This window comes from Varroa destructor, unplaced genomic scaffold, assembly GCF_002443255.2.
Source record: "Varroa destructor unplaced genomic scaffold, Vdes_3.0 BEIS01000004.1, whole genome shotgun sequence".
Classification (NCBI taxonomy): Eukaryota; Metazoa; Arthropoda; class Arachnida; order Mesostigmata; family Varroidae; genus Varroa; species Varroa destructor.
The window spans coordinates 45,401,895-45,427,016 of NW_019211457.1; the positions used below are offsets into that span (position 1 = coordinate 45,401,895).

Consider the following 25,122-nt stretch of genomic DNA (forward strand, 5'->3'; position numbering starts at 1 on the left):
CTCCTGATATCCTGTCATTGGCTAAACCGATTTAATCAAAATAACGCTTGCGTCAGCCGGAACTCCTGTGCTAGGTAATTGTTAACAAGGCTATCGTCCAGCTGACCTCTGTCATCGTGTCCGAATTACCACGAATGGCTACCAAATGGTGAAAAAAACCAGACCAAATTCCAAGTGCTGTTAACGAGTGGAAAAAGGCAGGGTTGAAGTGGAAATTGGCCACAAGGGGTTGGCAAGGAGGATTCTAACCGCCTTAAGCTGATCGTTCTAGGGGCAAATCGGGATCAGGTCGCCAACGAGTAAAGCGCTGATAGAAGTATGTTAATGAGAAATTGGGTTAACTGCATTAAACAGCGACAAAAACTTCATTCAAACAACAACGACAAAAGCTATTCAGCTCAGCGTTTGTGGGAACCATCCGCTACAAGCCAACTGGGTGCTCCCGTTCGAAGCCCCTCCTAACAGAAACCACTTTTTTTTTTTGAATTCCCTATGGCACTGGGCGCGGTCACTTGCGAACAGGCTTATATGGGTAAAGGTGGCGTTTCTTCTGGCATAGTCACTGAGCTGAAGGCTGAGTTCGAAGTACACTTCACTGCACGAGAATAAAACGGACTTCATAATATTAATGAGCCAACTAATTTTTTAAAGGAGATTAAGATGAAAAATGCTAAGATACGTTTACTTATTATATTCAAACCTAGCAATCGGACGCGCCTACATGTTCAGTCAATCCTCTGGTATGCTTGTATTCCGAAAATAGCAGCTACTGTTTTCAAGTGGAAAATAAGGCTTCGCCTTATTATAAGGAATTTTACTTGATCGTTATCATCGGATCTTCGTAAAAAAATTGGCTATTTAAATAGCACAGAATCGAATCGAAGTGAGAATTAACAGATATGGAACTTTAAATTATTTATGCTGGACATGGCCAAAATGGAGATGTGCGTGGTCCTACCTTCTGTCGACGATGATGTACGTGATTCACGGTCAGCCGTGGCATGACATCTGTTAGACCGTTTAATTTTGTTGTAGGTGACTGCAAGCAACTGATCAAAGGTTCTATGAATTTCACGTAATTCGGTATTTTTCTCGATTATTTTTCAATGTGTTTGCGTACAAATCGGCGATTATCTAGGCTCAAATATTAATGCAGACATGCTTTAGGCCTCTTGACTAGCAAAAAAACGCCGATAAATGAAATCTTGATTCATTCTTCTGCCTACTGGTTTCAGAGTGTCCTCATTGAGTCTGTATTCTGACAGGTCCTTTGGCAATACTAAACAGCTCTATTCAGGCCTATTGAATTCAAGTGAATTCGATAGGAACTCTCGATAATAACCTCTTGCCAAGTCATAGTTGTGTAAATGTTACATTGTGCCTGTTGTAATGGTTAATACAAATAAAAAAAGTACACAGTTTAACCTGACTACGTTTTCAAGTTTATGTTAGCAAAGGATGAGCTTTCTTTGTCTACAAAAGAGTGAGTAAAAATATTTTTTAATTGTTTTTTTTTCGCGACCTTCGTTCTTTTTAATTTAAGATTTGTATTGACTAAGAAGCAGTATCACTTCATTAGCATAAACGCCATATACCCGAGTAGTACATTTTTTCAGATTCACTTTATATAGTTTCAGATATTCTGGTTCTTTACGCTATCGTTTGCCCTCGCTTTTCGTTTGCAATTATCTTCAGGATCTCATGATATCTATTCTATGCGCGATATGCGGGACGCTCTTGGGGCATTGGGTCCAGTTGATGGAGAAAATCCCGAGTTGAATAACCTCACGTTATCGTTAAGTCTCGCCGAAGAAGGTGATGTTATTTTTCTGACGTCGGACGGCATCTCAGACAACTTTGACCCCGTCGTTGGCAAGTTCGCGCTGGCGAAAAAGGCGCCTCCTGGCGGTTCAGAGGAGAGAACTGTGTCAGCCGGAGGAGCCAGTGGAACAGAACGAGGCGGCAGTGGCCGAGGAGAACGGGAACGCACCTTGAACCACCGGAGTGGTGCCGGCGCCAGCGTGAAACGCTCGGCCAGCCACAGGATCGCATCGTCCAACGAGCGGGTTAGTATTAGGGGAAACTCGTGTTGGACACGACAAGCAGTTAAAACGTCAAGTTTAAGGACTATGGCCTTGCCTTGTGGGTAAGCAGAGCAAAAAGCCCGTAGAAGATAACTTGAGATAGAGCGGACGCTAACGCAGCGTCTCACCGGGCTAGATCTTTAAAAGGCACTTTGGGTGGACGAATAGAGCTTCATTAAACTAACCCAATAGATCTATTCACTTGTCTGCCCGCTTTATGTTAGCGCCGTTGTGAGAGATGTTTTGTTTAAACAGAGCGAATAGGCTGGTGATCTGAGCCTATGCGCATGACGCTTGGGCCGAAAAGGCAGATTTGAAAAATTTCCCAAGCAGTTAGGCATGGCTGGGTTAAGATGCTTGATTTTGTTCTTTTCTGGTAATGTCTAACCACCAAATTTTACCGGTCCGTGCCGTCGAGTCAAAAATATCGTAGGTTTAACATACTACTGTTTTGTTCCGATGTTTTTTTCTTTCTATTCGTCTGATTTTACTACAAACACTAGAATTCCCTGCCAATTGTGGAGGCTCATCAGCGGCACGCTCTCACCCTACTCCGCATGGAAGACCTGTTGCGACACGGTGTCGGTGGTCAAGAACAGGAAAGAAGTGCCACGGATGCCCGACAGGTAATACCCACTTAATCGGGTATCTGATAAGCAAGCAGGCATCTACAAAAAGCCGATATCAAACTGCTATCGTTTGCCTTCGTACCAAATATCTATAAGTAACGCCATTTAGTATAACGCGTAAATATCAGTGCACTTAGAAGCTAACCGATAATGGGCCAAACGCTGTAGAGTGAGTCAGGCCAAAGTGTGACGATTCCTTGTAGTGCAAATGTCTGATGCCGATTGCCACGCTAGAGAGGGCAGTGCATCTGGAATCAAACTGAATCTTTTGCAACTAACGGTCGAAAGATTGACCCAGCGTTATGCATACGTAGGCACACGAACACACATCGCAAACAGGTCAAATATTATTGTTATCTAAAACTGCCACTTATTATTAAATACTAACTCACACACATCTACTTCAACAATCAAAATCGAAGGCATCTTTTTCGACAGTGATGTTATCAAAAAGTAGGCGTGATCTACGTTGGTTTCCCATAAAGGGCTCATTGGACTTGCTAGCCTACAAGCTTTCATGATCTGTCCCTAACGGGTCTATTAAACCTGATATGACCGATATTATTATGCATTTGGCCGATGCCTCTTTGTTCAGGGAAGGTTTCTCTTCACCCTTTTTTGTCCAACACATCTCGAACAATATTTCGTTCTTCGACCCCAACATCTAGTTTTTGTCGTAGAATCGCATCTTACGATAGCCCTTAATGCTCTGTAGACTGGGAAATACATTGACTACGTCAAGCAGGTTACCCAGTTACGCAGAGAAGAATTTAACTAACCGCAGAGGCCCGGGAGCCTCTACACACGTAAACAACGCTGTCTCTGCTACAGTTCAGCACCGATGATAGATAGCATCCTCGCCACTGATGACCTAGTTTGTAGGCTGTGGCAGCCCTGATTCAGGTCGAGACGATGGATTTGGTAGCAGCGCAGAATCGTACGACTTCGATGTGTGCATCAACAGCAACGAAACGAGTAATTCGTGGGCGCAATATGTCGAGCACGAACTAGCTATTGACCGGACTGTATGGCCGTGCGGCGGGACAGCTACCTCAATTTCAACGAAGAGCTGAGCAACCGCGAGAACTATGGGGTCGTGCACGATGATCACAAGTATTGTGTTGTACACTGACAGCGATAACTGACGAGAAGTCATCGACAGCTGATGATAATGAAGATCCCAATTGTTTTGAAGATTATGTTAAGCATCATCCGCAAGCATATGTAACGAAATTTAGTAGCTAGCGTGAAGTAACGCCCATAGATGAATGGATAGATAGCAATTGTTGTTATCATTCGGTGGAAGGCGAATGTTTGTTATCGTTTACTAATGAATTAACCCGTGACAGGTGTGTGAACGTATGGTAGAATTTGCTACCAGGTTGACGATGGCTAAGAGAAGAATCCTTGAAGATCCCGAATTGTATAGGGACGAACACTGCACAAATAGGGTAAGTAAATCTAAAACATTTGTTTTATCTTTATATTTTAATTATGTGTTTCCATTCACTACAGCGTATGAACTAATATCTTTTCCCGACGGTACAAGAAACTTCAGAGTATTGATTCGTACATACAAGTACATACATCAATTCAGACAGATTCTTTGTTTGATATAAAATGACACATAAAGCGATCTGATTCGAACTGCGCGCTATATAACGATTTCAACGATAGACCTAAGTGCTAACTGACACACATCTACTTCTGTCTACTTTTGTGTTGTACAATATCATTTTACAAACGCTTCGGTCTTCATCATACGGAATTGTAGTGAGGGATAATTGTCTCAAGTCATAAAAACAGCCAGCCCATGGCACCGTGTACCTTTCCTTTGTTCGTTCTTAACCCGTAAATACTTTGGCGAATACACCTCACATATGCATCTATGTCCTTTTTATGTCTATTTTATGCTGGCGTGCCTTATCCTGTGTGCTTCGTTGTCAGTCATAGCTTATGATCACCAAGGAAGGCCGTTTTAGCGAAAAGCCTAACTGCAAAAACTTGCTGGCTTGGCCTAGAATCTTTCCTAGAATCCTAGAAAGTTGCCGTTCACCGCTTGTAGAAAAGCTCAAGGCGCTGTGCTTGATCAGTGGGCGGTGCATTCTTGTTCCTATGCTCCGCCGTTGCTACTTTCCTTCTATTTACAATTCAAAATTTCCCTGAGGAATAGCGCAGTGCTGAAATACGTGCGGCTTCCTTCGACCACAAGGTCTCAATGTTTTTAAACGCATGTAAGGTGGAGGTTGAACCTATGTGTCTGGCTGGTCTGACCGCAGTAACATTCGTGTTGAGTATAAGGGTGGTTAGGCTAAGAGAAGGTACGTAAATAACACGTAGACACTGGATAGACCACAATGAAAATATTCCTGGTAATGGTATTAACATTTATTGAGGGTACGATAAGACCCGATCCAGTATCGGATATATATATCTAACGTGGACATTCACAATGATTATTATTGATATAATTTTAATATACTTCGTCTAGCTCGTATCCTTTATTGATATTATATTTTGCGAGCACTTTGTGCCGCTATTAAATGCCTATTTATAGTGTCTTTGAAAAACATCGACTTACCATAAATTTCCCAACTTTCCGTTTTTTCAAGCTTTTTCTCGCCAGTCTTCATAATTTTCTATATTTATCGGGTGTGCACGTTTTCAGGAGCGTCGCCAACGGGTGTGCCAAAAACTAGCTCTAGTTCCGGGTAAGTTAGACCACGCATCCCTGTGCGCCGTGCGACTCGGTATCCATCCCGCCGAAGATATCAATGTGAACGCTTCTACAAGTAACGGAAATCCTATAATGGCATCTGCATCTCCCGCGTCGGCCAACTCGAAGGTCGATCTATATGCCCCCCGAAGGTCGATAGCAGAAGCACGTCGTGCCTTCTTCGAATCCTCTAGTGGAACCCCATCCGCACCGGCTAGCCCCGATGCCGGCGCGTATACGACCCCCGAAAAGAATAACAATCTAACTACTCCTTCCACGAGCACGACTAGCAGCTCGACTAACAATACCGCCAGTTCCACTGCCGCTTCTACCCCATCAATATGCCGCGCTTCCAAAACCCACGATCATTCCCAGCCTATTTCCCGACCACCAAGCAACCTCTCAAGTAATTCCAACAAAGTCAATTTCAATTCAAACGATTCAGACGTAACAGCAAAACAGCTTCAACAAAGTACTTTCTCGAGTAGCTCTGCTAAATCAGCAGCGGCTACGTCTACCGGCGAGCCCTCAAAGGCCGCCTCCTCAAGGAAGTCGTCGACAGGGAGTACCTCGTCGAAAAAGGCCCCCCTGTGCAATTTTGAGTCCACAATTTAGCCTGTTCTCGTCCAACGGATGCCCAAAGAAAATTCTGGCAAAAATGTTACAGCAAGAATAAAGTCTCAACGTGCGTAGAATATTGTATGTACCATATTCTACTATGGTAAAACATTGACAACCAAACAACTGAGGCAGATATTTCTGACATAGATTACAAGGTGGTAGCAGTGATAGGTTCCGCTCGGCTAAGTGTCGTGGTGTCGGGGGTCGATGAAGACGGGGGATCCGGCCAAAAAGGGATGAATGCTGCGAGGAATAAAGCAATAGCCTTAAACAGACGCTACAGCCAGGTGAAACGTATCAAGTTGCGTTATATATATATATATATATATATATATACATATATATTTATATATATATATTAGACCCCTTAGAGGAGAACTGTAGTAATTGATAGTTCAGGATTGCCTGATGGTTTAAACAAGTTCTTGACGGTTGAAGAGTCTTTTTTCTTCTCCTGTTAAGGTAACGGGAGGGTAAAATATCATAAAAATAGGGAGCAGAAGAAGATAAAATCAAGGATCCCAAACTGTCAAGAGTTTATTTTTAAATTTCCAGTCAACTTTCGCCCAAGCTTGCATATTATATAATTTTGAATGGTTAATGATTAAGGAAGTTCTAATTAAAGGAGAGAATGTTAATGCGTTGTACCCAATGGGTGAAGAGTTTCTACAAATTCAGATTAAGGTCGCAGAAGTTTTCGGGGTATGACACGACGATTCTTTGGCGAAAAAGTAAATTTTAGGCATTGCTTACAGCCGCTGACTGTCTACAGTTGCTTAGCGAAAAGGATCCAGGAAACGAGGTCGGACAATTGCATCCGTTTTGGGTGTATGTGCGTGTTCGTGCGATGAAAGCGATTGTGATGTTGGGGTCGTTGCATTAGTGATGGGATCTCACCGAGAGACATACATAGGACTATACGGAACAGCCGAAAACGGTATATAAATGAAAGATCTTCATTCGTGTCAGCAAAGTCTATTGTATACCCACAGAGACGCTGAGGGAATACTTGTGTTCGGTACGGGCGGCCTTGTTGCTGTCCTTCGAGTGAGCACTATGATTCTCACAGTCATAGGTGTCGCGTTCTATTGAGCTACAGGCTTAAAGTCAGATAAATTTGTCGATGTAGACATTGTAGATTGTAGATGCTGTTTGTAGATGTACCGGGAAGGCGGAGTTCTTCAAATACGCGTAGCCAAAACTCAGACGCAGACGACAAAGAGGACGCAGTTGCTACCGTCGTTCAACACGAAGATTTTTAAATACATTGACATTGGATTAGATTATATACGTGTGTATATGAGACTGAATAGTAAGTACACGGTGATTAAATCAGCGACCAGAAAAATCACATGGTTGTACACGTTAACCGGCACTCGCAAGCTTTGCCCTTGTGCAACTATAATTTGTCGTTCGGGCTTAAACTGAGGATACGCCATATTTGGCCAACCCTGTCTTAGTTTAGGTACAAATATTGTTTGTCTGATGATAGTGATATCATAATGAGGGATCGAAGCAAAATATCCTAGCTGAAACGGACTAATATGTAGAACGACCATTCCCCTCCTCGGCAAATAGGATAGAAATGAAATACGGTGTACTTGTAAATACTTTAAGCAAGGCTGAAACGACAGGAAGGTACTTCGTGCGTTTCTTATGGCAATCGCAACGTAATAGCTAACGTAGTAGGTAAGGAGATGTGTGTCATATACCGCTCAGGGTCTAAAGAGCGCGAAAAGCTGGTGTAAGTATAGCTACTTAATAAATACTAACACCATTGTTTGCCACAGAAGGCAATCGCTCCGTAACGCAAGGACTGATCAATAGACGAGAAGCTAGGCTTCAATTAGCAAAGGACGATGGCTGATGGTCGATTGTTGCTTGGAGTACATGATGACAATGTAAGGTATACTGCCCGTTTTTAATATATCTACTGGCGTTCGCGTTGAGGGCTATTTCTCTCTCGCTCCAGTTATATGGCATTTTTTCGTCAGTTGGGGGCTTTTGTAATCCACCTAACCTATACATCATCATTATCAAAGTAGTGCATCGTGAAAATACAAATCACAAGGAAGTGTCAAGATTATCAAGCGTATCCCTCAATGAGGTCATATCAAAGATATACTAGAAACAATCCCGAGACAGCTCGGGTAGTTTCACTGCCAATTACCACAATTGAAAGACTTTGTCGATTGGCGAGCACAGACAAGGTCCCTGAGTTAAGAGTTGGGACGCAGTGGTTCCCTTGGGAACAAGCCACATAGCAACCTGCCAAAAAAAAGAGCGATTATCGTCTACACATTTTTATCGCATCCGTGTATCTCAAATGTAGGTTAATACGGTTTTGTTGTCATTCTATATAAACTCAGTATAATTGTGTACCAGTGAACGGGAGCAAGAGAATCCTGACGATGACTAAATCACAAAAAGAACTGCGTTGGTATACTCCATGCTCTCTAGTGAGGCAAAAAAGATAAATCTGCAAGAGATAATTAAGGAAGAAATCTTCCGTTCCATCAATCATTTTTTATGTAACGTATCCTGTTTTTTACTCATTATTGATGTTCTTGTAGCAAAAATCGAGTGATTACCCACTGCAATACCTTAGAGCTCTATGCCGCCTCATCGTTGCCAATGGGTCTCTGCTGACGAGACGAAAAAAACATGAAAGCAGACCGAGATTCTATAATAGATCAACTGTGGATGTAGTAGCACTGATGGTGAAACGAATGCAATAGGGCTTCTGATATATAATATATTAAGTTATAATAAGTAGTCAGTTTAGGTATTAATTATATAGTAAGTAATCGTCAGATAGGACGATTATGCGAGGGCTATATTATTAATAAAATCCAAATCTTATTAATAATAATTCAATTCTTTTTCATTTGTCGAAGTAAAAGTGTGGAACGAAGGGAAAATAACAAAGACATACATAACTGACGCCGCGAGCAAAGCCGGGTGCTGGCGTTTCATTCATATAAAACTATTTACTTGGGATATTCCACATGTTCTTTCGCCGCGAAAATAAGATACGCACGCACAAAGACAAACAAGCAGCACATTGTTTTTGTACTTCCTATTCCGGCGTTACGTTGATAAAGAACAAACAAAACGCTGTCTGAGCTAGGGGATGATGTTAAGGCACCATAACAAAACTGCATGTCACGACCCGTTATGAAACTAGTGCTATTTTATTAAAACGACGTAGTATCAATACAAGGCTGCAGCTCGTCGTCGTGCGACTTTTTACGACGTTTTATAATTCCAGTCATCGATGACGGGGGCAGGGATACAGGAGCAACGCGATCGGTGTCGCTTGGATCGTTTAGAAGAATCTATGCTCGTTCGAATATTTCTTAATAGTACAGGTGCACCCTCAGCGAAGATTTCCGACGGTCCATTATTTTGTCTCGCCAATCAGCCGGATCGTGCAATGAATCCATAAACTTCTGGCTGGTACAACTGCGCAATCATTTCACCGATAAGTTCATCCAGTTCGACTTTGTAGCTTGCCCATTCACTGTTCAAAACAGATTCAGAAGAACATAGTATTGATAAACAGTTAAAAACAAAAATTCCGAGCCAGCTGACACAAATACAATTACGTTTGCCGCCGAAAAGTAGTAGCAACCCATTTGTGTTGAGGTATGTTCTTGTCCGTTATCACGCTAAAGATGGTTCGGATCCGAGGCACTGCCCATGTTTTCTAATGGCACGGAAATTACCGACAATCTCTATGTACTAATATGGTGACTATAATAATGGTGCAATACAGCGACTGACCCTTTAGGAGTACCAGGTTTGGCAGAAATCTCTGAGTACCACTTGATTTTCGGTTCGGTTCCCGAAGTACGAATCGTTATATTGGCCGAATTGGCCATGTAGAACGTAATCATTTCACTCGAGTCGCTAACGGGCAGAATAGGTACGTTGTCAGGTAGCGTGTTGTCAAAGCCTACTGTTAGGTCTCGGACGCCAGTTATCATAAATCGACCCAATTTGGTCGGGTACTGAAATACAGATGGGTGGGGCAATAAACGTTAATATTTCTAAGACGATAGATACTGCCCTATGATAAGCAAGTTGAATCTTGATTCAATGGAGAATGTACTCAAATGAACCCTGCTTTTTTTTTTTTTTTTTTTTTTACGAAGGGCCTATATTTTACGTCCGGTGTGGCACTAGTTGGCGTTGCTTTAGATGACGGGCTCTTCCCAGCGAAAAAGAAACGCCATCCATTACCTAGCGAATTAATAGAAAACTATGTATCTATGACTTGCTGATACAAAACAACTCGTGGCAGATAGCAGTGCGTGCGAACCAGATTGCGAAAGGCTCTCGAACGGAAAATGGCAACGGTATTGCAAATAGCTTTAACGTAGCCAGTCTTGCTTTTTCTTCTTTGTTGTGTGAATTATAGTGATAGTTAAAGCATATGGATGTCTAATTAAAGTTAATGGGTCATTTGATTAATGGCTGTCGTGCCCGTGATAGGAACACGTGATTATCTATGTTCGAATCCGGCCACAGTACGATGTTCTTAAATGGCGATTAGCGACAACGGATTCGCCTCACCGTGTTCGGTCCATTGAAATTTCTAATGCGATTAAACATCTTCTTTGTCATCTCCGGTTGATGGCTGAGGTAGTACGAGTTGTTCGTAACGTGGAAGCCGTACTTAACGAACAGCCGATCTAGATGCTCCTGGAGGGTGCCCGCCTTCGTAGAGTCAAGATAAGCCACAAGTTCAGCGACATGCATTGCCGCTGATATACCATCTTTGTCCCAGACCGACGTTCCGCACATATATCCAATGGCTTCTTCGTACGCGAAGAGAACAATTTTGCCAGCCTTTGTCAGTTCAATACCTCGATTACCCATCCATTTGAAGCCTGTAAGGGTTTCCTGTGAAGCAAAACAATAAGAATCCTTAGTTACTACGAGTAACTTATGCTCCCGTGAGAATATCGAATAGCTCTATTTCTAATGGCTGCTTACTTGAAGGCATTTACCGCCTGTTGCAAACCGTAAGGTGTCGTTGACGGAGTGTGAATATGCACATAAACTCACGGCATACATTTATTTCTTACGCAACCACTCCTCTGTGCGCACGCAGGATCCTATCTATAAAAGCCGGTTGAAGGGTTTGATCGGTTATTAATGATTTTCGACATAGATCAACCCCCCTACCTCGAAGTTAAAGCCCTCTAAGTTGGCGACGCTGCGGAGAGCTTTCGACGACACCGTACTGGCAATCATGTAAACGTCGCTCGCCTTTGCATCTTGGTTTTTGGCCTTGAACGAATGCCACATCCACCATCCTGCACAAATGCATCCGACATAAATGTTAACGCCGATAGTTGCTTTCGCTGGCACGTGCATATGTGTCTAAATCCTTCCCACTTCAAGATTTTCGACCACCGAAATGGGTTCTTCTACTGCTAGATGTAGGCTAACCATCAAAAGCTTATTATTACTATAAGGTACACTGCGCGACTATTGCTTTAAGTCAAGTTTTACCGAGAAGCAGTCCAATGTGATCTCCAGAGAATACATGAAAATTCTCCGAATCGTCGATCCTCTCTGCAACGGCTAATCGATCGGCATCGGGATCGTTCGCAAGAATGACCCGGCTCTTGTTGCTATTAGCGGTCGCTATCGCCAGGTTCTTTTAGGCAAAACCAACAACAAATATTCGTCAGATTAGTTGACAAATGAAGATTACGTCACCGTCTAAGTTACAACTTGTTTGGTAGAAAAAAGTTGGAACTTTTTTTACCCGTATCGAGCATGGAAAATAATCATTGTTGTTGTTGCTGCTGCTGCTGCTGCTGCGTTTGATATGCATGTAACGAAATACTCGGATTCTCTGGAAACGCTTCTTTTTTTTTGAGTGAATTAAGGATAACAATAGAAATATTTTCGGTCTGGAACTCACCAAAGCACTCTTGCCTTCCTCGGGATTAGGGAACTTCACCGTGGGAAAGTCTGGATGAGGCTCCATCTGTTCGACAACAGGGTAGCCAGGTTTGAAGTTCCATCGTTTGAAAGCTTCGGTGATATAAGGATGAGAAACGCCATGCATCGATGTGAACGTGAACATAACATTGGTTTGCCTGTTCATATTTCTGTAATTTAAATACATCATATTTAACGTTTGACTGTGGCTCTTGCTCTCATACTAATGGATCATGTTCTTCTGCGATGCAGCAAAGAACATTACTACTACAAGTTATGTTCCCGATGGCAATCGATGATAAACATGCTCTCTTTATCGTCTATTGCTACAATTGCTTATTTGTGTTTGTTAGAAATTTACAACGTACCTGTCAAACATGCTTTTTTCGAGTACTTCCATATACTTTGAATTGACCTCCTCAATGGGATCTGAACACATCACGTTACTGCGAACGGATTCCGTTTTCCAAGCTTGAGGCCAAGGCTCCAGCTCTTGCAGAATGCTGTTCTGAATGCCAGCGTCATGAGGAGAAAGGATCTGTGCTCCATTTTCCCAATAGACCTGATGAACCCGTACAATGGATTTGTCTGAGAACACTCTCTACATAGATCGAACGAATGATTCCTTTATTTTGGCTAATTTTTCCCTAGATATTTTAGCCCTGTGAAGAGGATTTAGCGGGATATCTATCACAAAATCAAAATCCAATGTACTATGAATGAACCTAAAAACCTGAAAACATCTACGAAGCTCTACTAGCCACTATACGAATGTATGAACGCCTGAAAAAGTTATAGATATGGCTTTCGATACTGAGCAGTATTGGCAATAGCGACTTACCTTATACCCATTGTCGTCCTTCGGGTTATGGGACGCTGTGACCATAACACCGGCAGCACATCCAAAGTGGGAAATTGTAAAAGGGATATATGGTGTTGGCGTTACTCGAGTGAAGAGTCGAACAGGTACTTCGACCTGGAGGAACGCCTGGGCTGCCAGTAGGGCGAACCTGAAATTGGAATTAAATCATACCAGAAACTCAACAGGTTAAAAATTACTCAGAGTAGACAACTGAGAGGATACTGTGCGGTCCACTAGCTAATAAAGCGAATATAGAAATGAATGTGGTTTATTTTAAACAGTTACCTAGAGCGTAGGGATAACTAGTCTAATATGTAGACGTTGGTGACTATTATGCAGCGCTCATGATTGCCACTTAGGATTCTTTATGTTGATTACCTGACTGTGTCAATCAGGTAGGCGGTAAGTATAATCGCTAACTATATACTTAATGTTTAAGATTTGTGTATCGATATATAAAATCTGCACGCAAAAAAACATGCACTGGCCAAAGGTTTCGACTCAGCTTCAACGATCTTTTGTTGAACTCAACTTGTCCTTCAGAAGGCCGGCGAAGCGAAAAAAAGAACCTGTATTTGTTGAGAAATCTAAGCAGTGACCTTACTCGTAGTCAAAGCTACTCTTCATTGGAGATACATTGGAGAACATTTATCCCATAATACCAGATTGAAATTTTCTGCAGTTCGGAAATTTATCAGTGTCCTGGATTTACTTAGAATGCGTAAAAGGCCGCTGGTGCTAAACTATGCACTGATATCGGCCACGCATCCTCTGCCTCTACTATTCTTAATCGAGCACCGTTTATTTAGCGCCTGCAGTTAGACGTAATGCCATAACCATTATGGTGCAGGTAGTGGCTCCTGCACACAGGCAATACGACGCGTGGAATGGCCTATTCGCTACATCCCGTCTATCCGGGCTCCGTTTCATCTTAGTTTCGAGTCGCCTGTATAGCATATAGGCGAAAGTATATAGTAGCATCGCAACCCGCGCTTCAGTCATCCCGACTTCAGTCGCGACTGTCAGCCTCTCGCCACTTCCGATCTGGGCCTCGACCGCCTGCCACTACCGCTGCCATCCTTCGGTCGTCCGATGAGCTGCTCAATACAAAAAACAATGCGCGGACGTGGATGTCAACGCCCCACCGCAAAATATATAGCCCACGTGCGAGCCTAGGAGGCTGCAACAGAACAACAATGACACATGTCTATAGAATTCTAATCCAACGAACACGTCCTACGGTTTTAATAGCTCTGTAACTGGGTAACTCTGTCACATGATAGACTAGTTGTTGGACCAGTTGGTGGGGAGAGGTTTTTTGACATTTCAGGAAATGCACGTCCGTCAAGCGTGAAAAGTGCTCACGTCGCTAGGTATACATGCCCGACGCGAACTGATAACTCGATAGTCGTTAACTAACAAAGCTTCCAGTAAGTAAAACGCTAAAAAGCCAAGGCTGATTTGGAATAGAAAGTGCCCATAGTTTGTGATCGTAGTTACTCTAACAGTACGCTGCTGGAAGACATAGAAGGTGAAGGAAAAAAGTGACCGTTCTTGACATACTGTGTGAGGACCGTCAGTCGTGTTACGAATAAACCTATCGATATGTTATTAAAAACGATACTACGCAGTTTCGTTCTAGCAGTTTCAACGATAGTAGTAAAGGGTGTTGACGTAACAACAACCGTGCCTATCGTGCCGACCGAACTCACAAGTACGCTATCGGCTCAAGTAACTGTTCTCGATCATCGAAGGGGCGCCCTCACAAGGGATATTGGCCCCCACTCCGAAGAGCCTCGTGCAGGTCGAGCATTTAGTCCTGAAATTTCAGTTACAGCAAAACCAATCAGTGTGGGCCGTTCGGTAAATATTGATGATCATCTCAACGAGCAGAACCTAGCGATATTGTTTCCGCACCTTTATAGTCACCTGACTGGTGCACACGAGAACGCACACTCAAGGAATCCAGTCCAGGTTTCAGCTCAACCGGCCATCGAGCATTCGCGCATTTGGGACATGCTAGAACAAACACATTCCGAACGACGAAAACAGGTGCCCCAACCAACTACGTCGACCACTACGACGACAACTCCAAGGCCTGTCTCGATACAGCCACCTCATATAGAGAAAAAGCCTGATGTCAACTCCAAGCTTACCGCTTCCAGCAAAACGCTGCCCATGTCACCAGCCTTATTACCGCAACTGCTCGAAGAGCTGAAGAATGATGAGACGATTCGAGACACAGCCGTACGTCAACTCCATCGTCGTATTCTGTTTGATATAATTCGCATGGCAATCGGCGCCAAATCCGTAAATGCGTCCGATGCCGGCCTCCAGAAGACCATTTTAGTTAGCGGCCAGAAAAGAAGTTTGATGCCGCCGATCTCTGTGTCAGCACCCGCTGCTACAACAACAACAACCCCCGCTGAAATTTCTACGACGACAGCAACTACCGGATCGGCAGAGCAGTTGTTTGAAGAAGTACACCGTGAGGGATACGTTGATTTAGAGCACATGGGCAATGATCATGTGTGCTTTCACTACAAAGGTATGTAATAGACCTACTGAAGCGTACTGTTACACAATTTACCCGATATTTGTTAAGCTTTGTTCCCAACGTTCGTTCAGTCAGATGTGGCATGGAAATCAATAGAAAGCTTTTCAATAATATAAAATTGTGCTATGTTCCTATTAAACAGGTGTTCTTGGCGCGCCACCTAAAGGAAAGTCTGAGAACTCTCCACCGCAAGCATCTCTACCGTCACATCCCCTCACTGAGACGGATCCAACACTCCTTCAGCTTTCGCAACAAGTCCAGGATAATTGGGACGACTTTGTTGATAAGATTCGCCAGGTAGCAAAGGCGAGCTGGGAACACATGACTAAACAGATGGCTCAATCTATCCATAATATGGTCTAGTCCAAATCTACGTTTATATATTGGAAGACCTATGATTTAAGACATGTTAATCCGACGTACAGAGTTTACCCAGATCGAGATATATATATATATATACAACATACGTTCCAAAACGCAGCCATTGCTTGAAAGTTTTATCTTAATGGAATTAGTCTACTTCCGACAAAATGGAGGCAATTTTTATTCTGCCAGACGAACTGCTATTTGGAGTTGTTACGAAACGCTAGTAGTGTAAGCTTCCAGCTCCTATATACCAGACCAGTCATGACTAATAAACAACTGTTTAGTTGTAAATATACAAATTTTCAAGAAAAACATGTAGTAAAATTTCTTTCTTGAAAATTTTCATGAAAAATAAATTTTTCAGGAAATATTATTTGTCAAGAACTATTGAGAGGTTAGTAATTCGATCATTTTGGTAAAGCATTGGGGAGCTAAGTGACTTAGCTAGATCAGCATTTCTTGGTAAGCCCGACGACGGAACCACAGATTCTACTTTTTGAAATTGAGTATTTTTCGAATTTGAGCGCGCTTACTGCCGCTACCATCTTTGGTGGACGTAAGGCCGCTTTGAACCCAGCGCTGACCTACTCGTTAAGCATGAGTCCATATAGAATACGGCCGAGTCAAGTTTCCAGATAAACTTGTAGGAACGTAAGCATTGTAAGGAAAAACTGCATAATGCGTATTATTGTGCAAATAGGGTGTCAAATTAGCGTTATTACGTGTTTATGTAGTACACCTAAAATGGGACGCTGGCCGCCATTAAATTTGTTATTATTAGCGTTTTCATCATTAGAATAGCTATATTAGAATAGGATATTGGAGCTAATATATACATATATATATATATATATATATATATATATATATATATATATATATATATATAATAGAATTGTGTGGGTATATACACATAATAATAACAGGCCATCCATTTCGGCTTCTGTCCTGCTTTCTTTTTGCTGACACTTTTTAGCCTAACGGTGGAATGGCGGTGAACTAGGCAAACTAATTAATCTTAGTTTGTTGTAGTTGTATAAACTACAACTGGTAAACTACCGGCGATACGTTATTAAAGACCTATGATACGCCAACGATTCAATGTGGATCTCTTGTCTCGTTTCTTAGCTAGGCATTATTTCAGCTTTAGTGCGCTAAGAAGTTCATCAGCTAAACCGCGGGGTGAAGTACATGGGGTTAAACGTGAAATTTTTGAAAAATATTCATTTTGAAAAAACAATACAAAGACCACAAGAAGAGAAGCCAGAACAGTCGATCTAAAAGGAAGGTTCGCACTTAAAGCCAATAAACTTTTACCTTGCAGAATTGTGTCGTCCGTCAAAACCAATGACGATACCTTTCGTCTTCGCGTCTGGAAGCGTCTTAAGCAGATATTTAGCTAATCCCTGCGATGTTTGCACGATGACAAGGTCGTTCATGCAGGCAAAGCCTTCACCCATTACGCCCCGGAGGCCGGCAGTTCCAAAGGACAGTCTCTTGAGCATAACTGCCTCGAGTCGAGCAACATTACCAGCTTCCACAAGGCTCTCAATGGTAGCACGAGTTTTTTCATTCTAGAACAGCAGAATCGAAAAACGATGTCCTTGTAGCACAATTAACAGTCAACAGCTAGAGTTTTCCGACTGATTTGTGTTTACACTTCCTTACAAAACCGTTGCAACGCTTACTGTGTATGGTAAAGAATTTACAGTGAAAAGATCTAGGCTTATCTATAGAACTTTCCTCTGACAAAACAACCTTCAAAAAATTGCGCGCTCTCTATTTCGAAAACGATATCAGACCATATTTAAGCAATACTCTGAGCTCTCTATCCTAATCCTACGCGCTATAAGTATCCCGCATTTTTTCGGTAGTTATTTACCCTCTGTTAAAGACGGACGCGATACGGCAACGTTCTAGTTTCGTTATTTCTTGAAATAGAGGTAACTCTTTTCAACCTATTCACTAGCCACATCGAACAGAGTTACTGCTTTCCCTTTTTCATTTTCTGTTCGCTAACGGTCAAGCGTTGTCTCTCGCCGACGAGCTCTTTTGGTACTTGTGGTCACGTTTTTGCCCAAGTTATGATATTGATTTGATTTGGAGCTTGAGTCTCGATACCCGTATTATACCGATATACTATATTGAAGGGTAAAAAGCGTGATAATATAGCTGCTTTAAACCAATTAAATCAGTGCAAAAATGATCGAAGATTACCGAAAGCTTATTTTTAAAAAAAAAACATCGTAGTGCAATTTTAGTGTTTATTGTTCACTCTAAAAAGTTAAAAGTTTACATGTATTGTATCGTTGGCCGTTTGATGATTTATTTTTCTCTGAACTTGGCAAGTTTTTTTAATCAGCTTCGGATTTTTATCACCTTTGTTTACCCGTTAATGGGCTCCGTGTATTATCCTATCTTATTACGGTTCTTTTCCTAACAATATAATATCTACTCATTTAATTATTGCATTGTGAGAGTGGGTTCATCGTATTCTTAAGTTATATCGAAAATTCACACACTCAGGAAAAACTGCCGTTACTTATGATTCACCCAACGCTTACTTGTGATAGTCTCTCTCCCCGTTTTTGTTTGAGTTTAAGAGTTAGAAACAAAGTAATGCCCAGCTGTTTTTACATACACATATATATGTGTTAAATATATTAACACATTGATAAATGGCAATTATTTCCTGACTGTGTCTGAAATTTGTGGTGACGCTAACCATATGCAGATTATGTAGAGTGTCGTTCTTATTTAGGTCATGGATGTAATGTCTGAAATAGCTATTCCAAGAGAGAAGCACAGACTGCTGCCGATAACAGTGCTTCGGTTGAATTCAGCTTTATTATCAGAAAATTTCAGAATTGGATCTTCAAGTGATGATCGGAGCGAAGTACTAAAACATTGGGAAGGACAACAGGACATGTTCTTCGTTCAACGCCAACCTGGCGGTTTAGAAATGTATTGTTACCTTGATCCTATTACGTGAATAATGCAGAACTCAATAGGACCAGGTGGAAATAATCCCAGATAATTTCAAGTCTACGTTCGAATTGACTTAAATCTGCTATTGAGTCGTTTAAGAAAAAAAAAACAGCCTACTAATTCATCGCCTTGACGACCAATACATCATCGGTTTAAGTAGAAGTTTAACATCCGATGTTTGTTATTTAGGCCTTTTAGTAATCTTGTAGACTAGTCTCCTCGTTGCCAGCCATAGAAAGTCCTACTGCGAGAGTAGCTTGCCTTGCTACCTTCTGCCAAGATTTCCGAATATCCAATGTACCACGTACGTTAAAATAGGTCAGAAGCAAAGACGGTAGGACGCTACTACAACAGCATCTCCATCTCTTAATATTGGACTTGTTTTCGAAATGTATGAATGCCCCCCGGGCTAAGATCAAACCAGCTTCTTCAAACTAATGCCGCCTTCACTTTGTAGCGGAATAGCAAATGACGTTATCGAAAAATTCTACTAAAAATCAATCACTTTCATACGGTTTTACGTCCATTAGCGGGGGTCTTAGCGTGGTACCTCACGTTACGGGTTAGTGGGGTAATACCTGAGCGCATAGCTAGCTACACAGGACATAGTTGGATGTGATCTACACACAGCGGCAGATTCTTAATCGTTCCTCATCACTGGTGCTCTGTAGAAGGGGATAATGCGGTAAAGAAAGAACGACGGTTGGGCAAACGATACGACAGAAGGGCACACCGCAAACAGGAATGAGAACTTTATCATCGATTCGATGGTTTAAATATACGTAACATGGTTAAACAAATTTACAGTATTTAGTATAATTTCCTATGAACTAAAAATGCAATAGCGTTTTAACGCTGTCCACATGTTCTTATCACAGTCCCGTGGCCTCGACACTAAAGGGCAGCTGGACATTACCTTGTGCTTACCATGTTGAATCATATTGAGCAGTTGCCACAAGAACGCTATTCCGCGCAAGACTCATCATAGATCATCAAACGTCTACTGTATGAAATAACCGAAACCAGAAATTTGCAGCCTTCCCAATCGATGCTATTACTGCCCCAGCTATCGAGTCAACTATTGCATACTACTTACTCATTGGGAAATTCGTTTTTTAAAAAAGATAAAAAAACGTTCCTATTTTGTCAAGGGCATGACCTGGACAGCAGTCATACGCAAAAGGAACATTAAGTGTCCCACAAGGATCGAAAGAAATACTGACACAATTGTCGCTTCTCACGTAATATCGGACTGAAGCATTTAGTTAAAAATCTTCTGAGGGTGCACCCAGTGATGACCAGCTAAATTGAGTAGCCCATACATTTAGGATTATTAATTAACATATGTGTACACAACATGACGGTTTTCAAGGAAAACCGCTCAAAATGTTTACTTGTGAAGACAATTTTAACTTTCTCCACTTTACACTGGACTAGTCTTCTATTTCGTCAGTGTTATGTGTTGAATCCCTTGTCGGCAAACAGTGAATGAACAGTGAACAGTTATGCAAGGTGACATGTTTGTTAACAAAGATCTTACGTACGTATTTTTTTTTATGTCGAAATGGGTTAAACTGAAAAGTTAGGCGTTCTCCACCGTTTTAATTTCCTGCGGTGAAACTCGTTTTTGTTAGTGTAAAGCGCATATTAAATATATAATAATTTTCAAAACGTTACAAAATGTCTGATGCTTCCTTATAATCTAGCTTACACTGATATGGAGTATTTTTAAACTATGTACCAACTCGAAAAGGCGCTCCCAATTAGATCCCTGGCTCTATTGCACGCTTAACAAAAGTATACGATAAAACTTTTATAGACCATAAACCGTTACAGTAGGTACCTTATCCCATCGAAGCCATTCCCCAACGCGTATCCGCAAATCTCCTGTTAACTTGTCCATAGTTTGTTTTCTAGTCCGATTTAGCAGCACCGTTTATTAAGGCCTCGCTTTTCTAGTTAGTATTTAGCTGTTTTTCTTTCTTTCTTCTCGAGCCAGATACTTCGAACAGCAGAAACTCTTACACGAACCGGCCAACGTAGTTGCTTACATCACCCGCAACCAAAAATAATCCACTGGATTAACTATGGTAGACCACCGCTCGACAGTCAACCGTGATATAAATCTACGTGGCAACCAGATATGACCTTAGGCCACAATTGGACACAAACGATGACAATAATCACTACTAGGGCCAACGACTCGTTTTCATTCGCCAACAACGCTCTTCTATCGACAACTGCCAGAGTTTTCCACTGTCGCTATCAATCAGCTCGTTGGTTGTATGGTTGATGGTCAGCCACGACATATTCGCGCATCGAGCGTTCTCTTTGCAGCCTTCCATTCGTTGATAACTGAATGTTGGACGGCCGGTCGCAACGATAACAACAGCCACAACGAAAGGTGCTTTGGCGGGTCCTAGTTGATGAAGTGTGATTGGCGCGGACGGCGAGTGGGTTTTAAGGCGCTTGATGCCCAATCGACAGCAGCGCAATGGCGAACGAACGGTTTCAACGATAGCTTTTTCATCTCTTCCTAAATGGTGACAGAAAAAGTCGACGCCACTAAAAGTATTTATTTATTGTGTAAGAAAAGTCCCAAGCCATAAGTGCATACCAGCTTTGAATGAACCACACGCAGGAAGAACAGCTAAAAGCAGACGCTGTTTTGAACGCGTGCGCTTTCGTCAACGATATCGTTCTACTAAGGCGACGGACCTATTCAGAGTAATAGTAGCTCTGTGGCAGAACAAGCACAGTCGTCTGCCTTGCGCAGTCTGTCGTTGTCGGCGTGCTTGCTACTATTGAGTACTTACGCCTACTGAGTATTGTTCTACTTTGAGTAGATGCGAGATGTTGTGGCTAAATCGACGACTGGACTAGTTTATTTTGCACAGATACATACGCAGAACGGTAGAGGACGTGCCGCTTTCCACCGGAAGTTAAATGACTAAAAGTTCCAATGAAACTTCGCGACATCTGAAAAATATAGCTACATTTAGATAACGATAGGTTATAGATTGTAATATATATCTAGATTTGCATATAGGAGAATTTGTCCAGTTCGTTTGGGATTCATTTGGTGAGACAACACGTAGCATGTACGAAACGTTCAAGCCCCAAACGTTCAAGCCCCAAACGTCGTTACCATAGTACACAAATAGCAAAATAGATTACCAACTTCATGATCGGATAATTACACAAGCGGTGGATAGTTAGTAGGACACAGGGTCGTTCCTAGTTCGGACGGACTAAAAGTAATCATGCGTGCGAGTTAGGCTATTCAAGCTGACTGCTTTCCACGCGTAGCGTTTGCTCACGACAGAAAGAGATACAACGAGTTTTGAGAATATATTGGGAATGTAAGTCGACACATAAACACACTATATTCTCATAATGAAGGATAATAAGAGCCGCACGATACATGAACGAATATCGATAAGAACAAAAAAATAACTATTCCTAGAATGAAGTGAAGAAGAATGAAGTTTCTGTACCACGTTGACTAACAGTAACTGCAATATGGTACTTTGTTAGTCTAGTATTACCTAGAACGAAGTGGGAATAGATCTAGGATTTTTTATCCTGGGATTTGTCTATAGCTTATATTAACATAAATTTATCTATTTGAGGCCAATATTTAAAACAGATAATTTTCTAGAGACAATACTTCGCAAACGGATCGAACGACATCACTGCGTCGTACGTAAAACAGTATCTCTACAACTGAGCATAGCTCGACGGTGTCCAATAGAGGAACGTAGGCAGTGTTCTGAGCGCATTGAAACAAGGGCGCAAGGGCCGCCATCTAAAAAGTTGTCGACCATGAGTGCACTCATGGACGAGTATCTTTAGAGGTAACGTTCAAATCAATTGTGATTTAGCAGCAATGGCTGGCCGGCCGGCGCGTGACCCAGTGCCTTAAACAACATCATAGTGAAATAAGTCGAGAGGCAATAAGAGTTTTGGCATCAAAATGTTAATTGAGAAAAGCCGTAAACAATTGCTGATCCATTCGTTTTTATGTGTGTCTAACTCCAGGTTAAGGGTAAAAACACGCGGGTTGCTATCAGAACTCTGCTTAGAAATTTTTTAGGGTGGTGGGTATAGTAAAAGAGGTCCTTTTCCAGTAAGTTTAGAACTTGAGAAGTCATATCAATATTATCAGCAATAAAAGATAAAGGGCATTCCACGAAACCCCCAAAGTTGAGGGGCTTATAGTTCCCAATCCGACCTACATGTAAACTCATTAGGAACAAAAAGTTTCAACGATAAAATAAACTACCGTATGTATAATTTGCACTGGTGCGTTTAGTTCGTGCTAAATAAGTTCTCTTTACATCTCCGAAAAAGCTTACGAATCTATTTTTCCTATGTATGTAACGGGTAACTATGAAAAGTTTCGTCACCTGCCATTTCAGCCAATGACGCTCACCAATCCCCCATTTTCCATGTTCCTGTCTGCCCTTTACCTGACCCCCGCACGAATCCTCATATTGATCGAGATCAGTCCACCGCCATCCTCGTGTATCACTTCCATCGTCCAATAAAATGGTGCCAGCTGTAGTCCATCGGGGAACCGCTTTCTCGTCCGCAGCCGAACCGCAACTACGGCACCGACATCCGAAGAGCGATTCCTTCGAACGCGTCACTCTGTTGCCGCTGTTATGAAATCATCATTTGTTAATAGTCATTTGCAGCAGCTGTTGCATCCCACGTTTCTGCTAGTTTCTCCCGCTTTTTTTCTTTTTTCGTCCTTTGTTCCGCTCCGTCGGCCTCATTTCACCAATAGACTACCAACATCGCCGCTCACATCTTTCCTTCTCGTTGATGCCGTGTTCTCCCGATTTCCGCTGTTCTTCGACACCTCTCCGTACCGTCTCTTCGCGAGGATTGCCCTGTTAGCTTCGAGTCCTCGTCCCTTATTGCTCCTTCCCTCTTTTGCCTCGGCGGCCACATAGCGTTCTGAAAACTGCCTTGATCTGGTTGGGAATCTGACCCCGACTTGCGATGTCGGCTGGTGCCAGCTGTTGGTTCCCACGCGGGCGCTTCTGTGGCCTGTTACAACGAGAGACAGCGGCCCTACCCCACAGCACATCGGACAATGCATGTCGGCTCACGGTATTTGGGGGTCTAGCAGCGATCGGATGTTGCTGGTAGTTTGCTGGTAACAGGATTGCAGAGGTGCCGAGTTTTCCATAAGCAGGTTCTTGCGGCGGGGAACCAGCGAAAAGTGACTTTTGAGGAGCAGCAAAAGAGTGCGAAGTATTAGACGCGGATGTGTAAATAGGGCTGTGTAGGGAGGCCCAGGTAGAATCACAGGAAATATTGCGTATAAAGCCGTCTTGTTGAAGTTTACATTGTCATAGCTGCTGTTGTTACGGTCGCTGATCGCACGCGCCTTGATCGCGATGACGCGCGAATGCTTCCGAGCATTCGTAAGGGTTGCTGGTTTATAATGTCAAGGGCTGTTAACCCTCATCGTCAATATCGGCAGGGCGTACGTTTGTTTGAAATTGACTTTCGATACATCACTTTGGAAGTGAAGTTCATGTTTAGGGAACTCTCTCGGTTAGAGTGATGTCTTAGTTGCCTATGAACAGCTGGCTTAAAATTAACGAGTAGTCTCTTAAAAAAGTTGCTAACGTGACCAGAACTTTTAAGACAAAGCACGCTTCCCCTAAAGCCAAACAGGATACTAGGATGTACAGAGGCAAATATCGGAATGGCAAAGACGCAGGCTCATGAAAGAGACAGTAACATAGCCAGCCCAATAACGTACGAGGTATGATTGTAGTTTCAAGTGAACGTTATGGTAATGACCAAAGAGCGTGCTTAAGGCTACTTATTAGTTGTCCTTGCCATTGTATCACGTCGGAAGGAATTGCAGAGCATTGACTATATACAGTTTTCCGTCTGATTTCCTCTCAAGCGTTTGGCAAGTCAGGCGGAGATGGAGATTTGACTTAACACGCCACCAAACAAAGTTATCGACAAACTCCTATAACGCGTCAGTATGTGAAGTTACCTGGCAAATCGACCAACAAAAGTTGTTATTACGAGAACGTCGACAAAGGCTGGCAAAGGAGAAGTTTCGAAAAAAGAACGAAGCTAACTGAGATACATACATTACCGTGCAATTCGTTATCACACGCGGATGCAGAGGCGTAAAAGCAATAATACAAAGTAACAAAGGTTGATATGATACAACTGATTCGAATGTACCGGTTTATTTGAGCTAGATGGAACTCTCCGCGAGTGCGCGCATAACCTGTGGCTCCGATCGGCATCGTTTTGAGAGATGTCATGAATTATCTTCTTGTCCTGGTATAAGGTAC

General features: G+C 42.3%; 3 protein-coding genes across 6 annotated transcripts in view; 2 read left to right on the forward strand and 1 right to left on the reverse strand.

Moving 5' to 3' along the window:
- LOC111248937 (PP2C-like domain-containing protein CG9801) overlaps positions 1 to 8,922 on the forward strand; it is a 61,458-nt gene extending 52,536 nt beyond the window's left edge. For all 3 annotated transcript variants that reach the window (XM_022802072.2, XM_022802071.2, XM_086987520.1), the window contains 4 exons: positions 1,696 to 2,066; positions 2,588 to 2,710; positions 4,063 to 4,164; positions 5,382 to 8,922. In XM_022802072.2, the coding sequence (XP_022657807.1) occupies positions 1,696 to 2,066; positions 2,588 to 2,710; positions 4,063 to 4,164; positions 5,382 to 6,044 (1,259 nt within the window). In that variant the 3' untranslated portion in view covers positions 6,045 to 8,922. The remainder of the gene's footprint in view (positions 1 to 1,695; positions 2,067 to 2,587; positions 2,711 to 4,062; positions 4,165 to 5,381) is intronic.
- A 293-nt stretch (positions 8,923 to 9,215) lies between these two features.
- Positions 9,216 to 21,400, reverse strand: Pgm2a (phosphoglucomutase 2). Of its 2 annotated transcripts, XM_022802074.2 has the most exons (10): positions 20,628 to 21,396; positions 17,114 to 17,370; positions 12,853 to 13,021; positions 12,380 to 12,573; positions 11,992 to 12,181; positions 11,574 to 11,721; positions 11,244 to 11,374; positions 10,629 to 10,958; positions 9,837 to 10,063; positions 9,216 to 9,573 (listed from the first exon to the last, which is right to left on the reverse strand). In XM_022802074.2, the coding sequence occupies exons 1-10, from the start codon at positions 20,685 to 20,687 to the stop codon at positions 9,471 to 9,473; spliced, it is 1,809 nt and encodes a 602-aa protein (XP_022657809.1). In that variant the 5' UTR covers positions 20,688 to 21,396; the 3' UTR covers positions 9,216 to 9,470. The 2 variants fall into 2 exon arrangements, with proteins under 2 accessions (XP_022657809.1, XP_022657810.1); XM_022802075.2 differs by lacking the exons at positions 11,244 to 11,374; positions 11,574 to 11,721 and having other exon boundaries at positions 20,628 to 21,400.
- LOC111248939 (uncharacterized) lies at positions 13,416 to 16,183 on the forward strand. The gene is made up of 2 exons (XM_022802076.2): positions 13,416 to 15,421; positions 15,573 to 16,183. Exons 1-2 carry the CDS (start codon positions 14,479 to 14,481, stop codon positions 15,791 to 15,793), a joined length of 1,164 nt encoding a protein of 387 aa, XP_022657811.1. The 5' UTR covers positions 13,416 to 14,478; the 3' UTR covers positions 15,794 to 16,183.
- Positions 21,401 to 25,122: the final 3,722 nt, after the last annotated feature.

Excerpts from the sequence above, each read along its gene's own strand:
- LOC111248939 (XM_022802076.2), top strand. The coding sequence starts at position 14,479 with ATGTTATTAAAAACGATACTACGCAGTTTCGTTCTAGCAGTTTCAACG. Across the intron at positions 15,422-15,572 it reads TGTGTGCTTTCACTACAAAG|GTGTTCTTGGCGCGCCACCT; the intron begins GTATGTAATAGA and ends CCTATTAAACAG.
- Pgm2a (XM_022802074.2), bottom strand. The coding sequence starts at position 20,687 with ATGGACAAGTTAACAGGAGATTTGCGGATACGCGTTGGGGAATGGCTT. Across the intron at positions 13,022-17,113 it reads GGACGACACAATTCTGCAAG|GTTCGCCCTACTGGCAGCCC; the intron begins GTAAAAGTTTAT and ends TTCCAATTTCAG. Across the intron at positions 12,574-12,852 it reads AGGACGACAATGGGTATAAG|GTCTATTGGGAAAATGGAGC; the intron begins GTAAGTCGCTAT and ends CGGGTTCATCAG.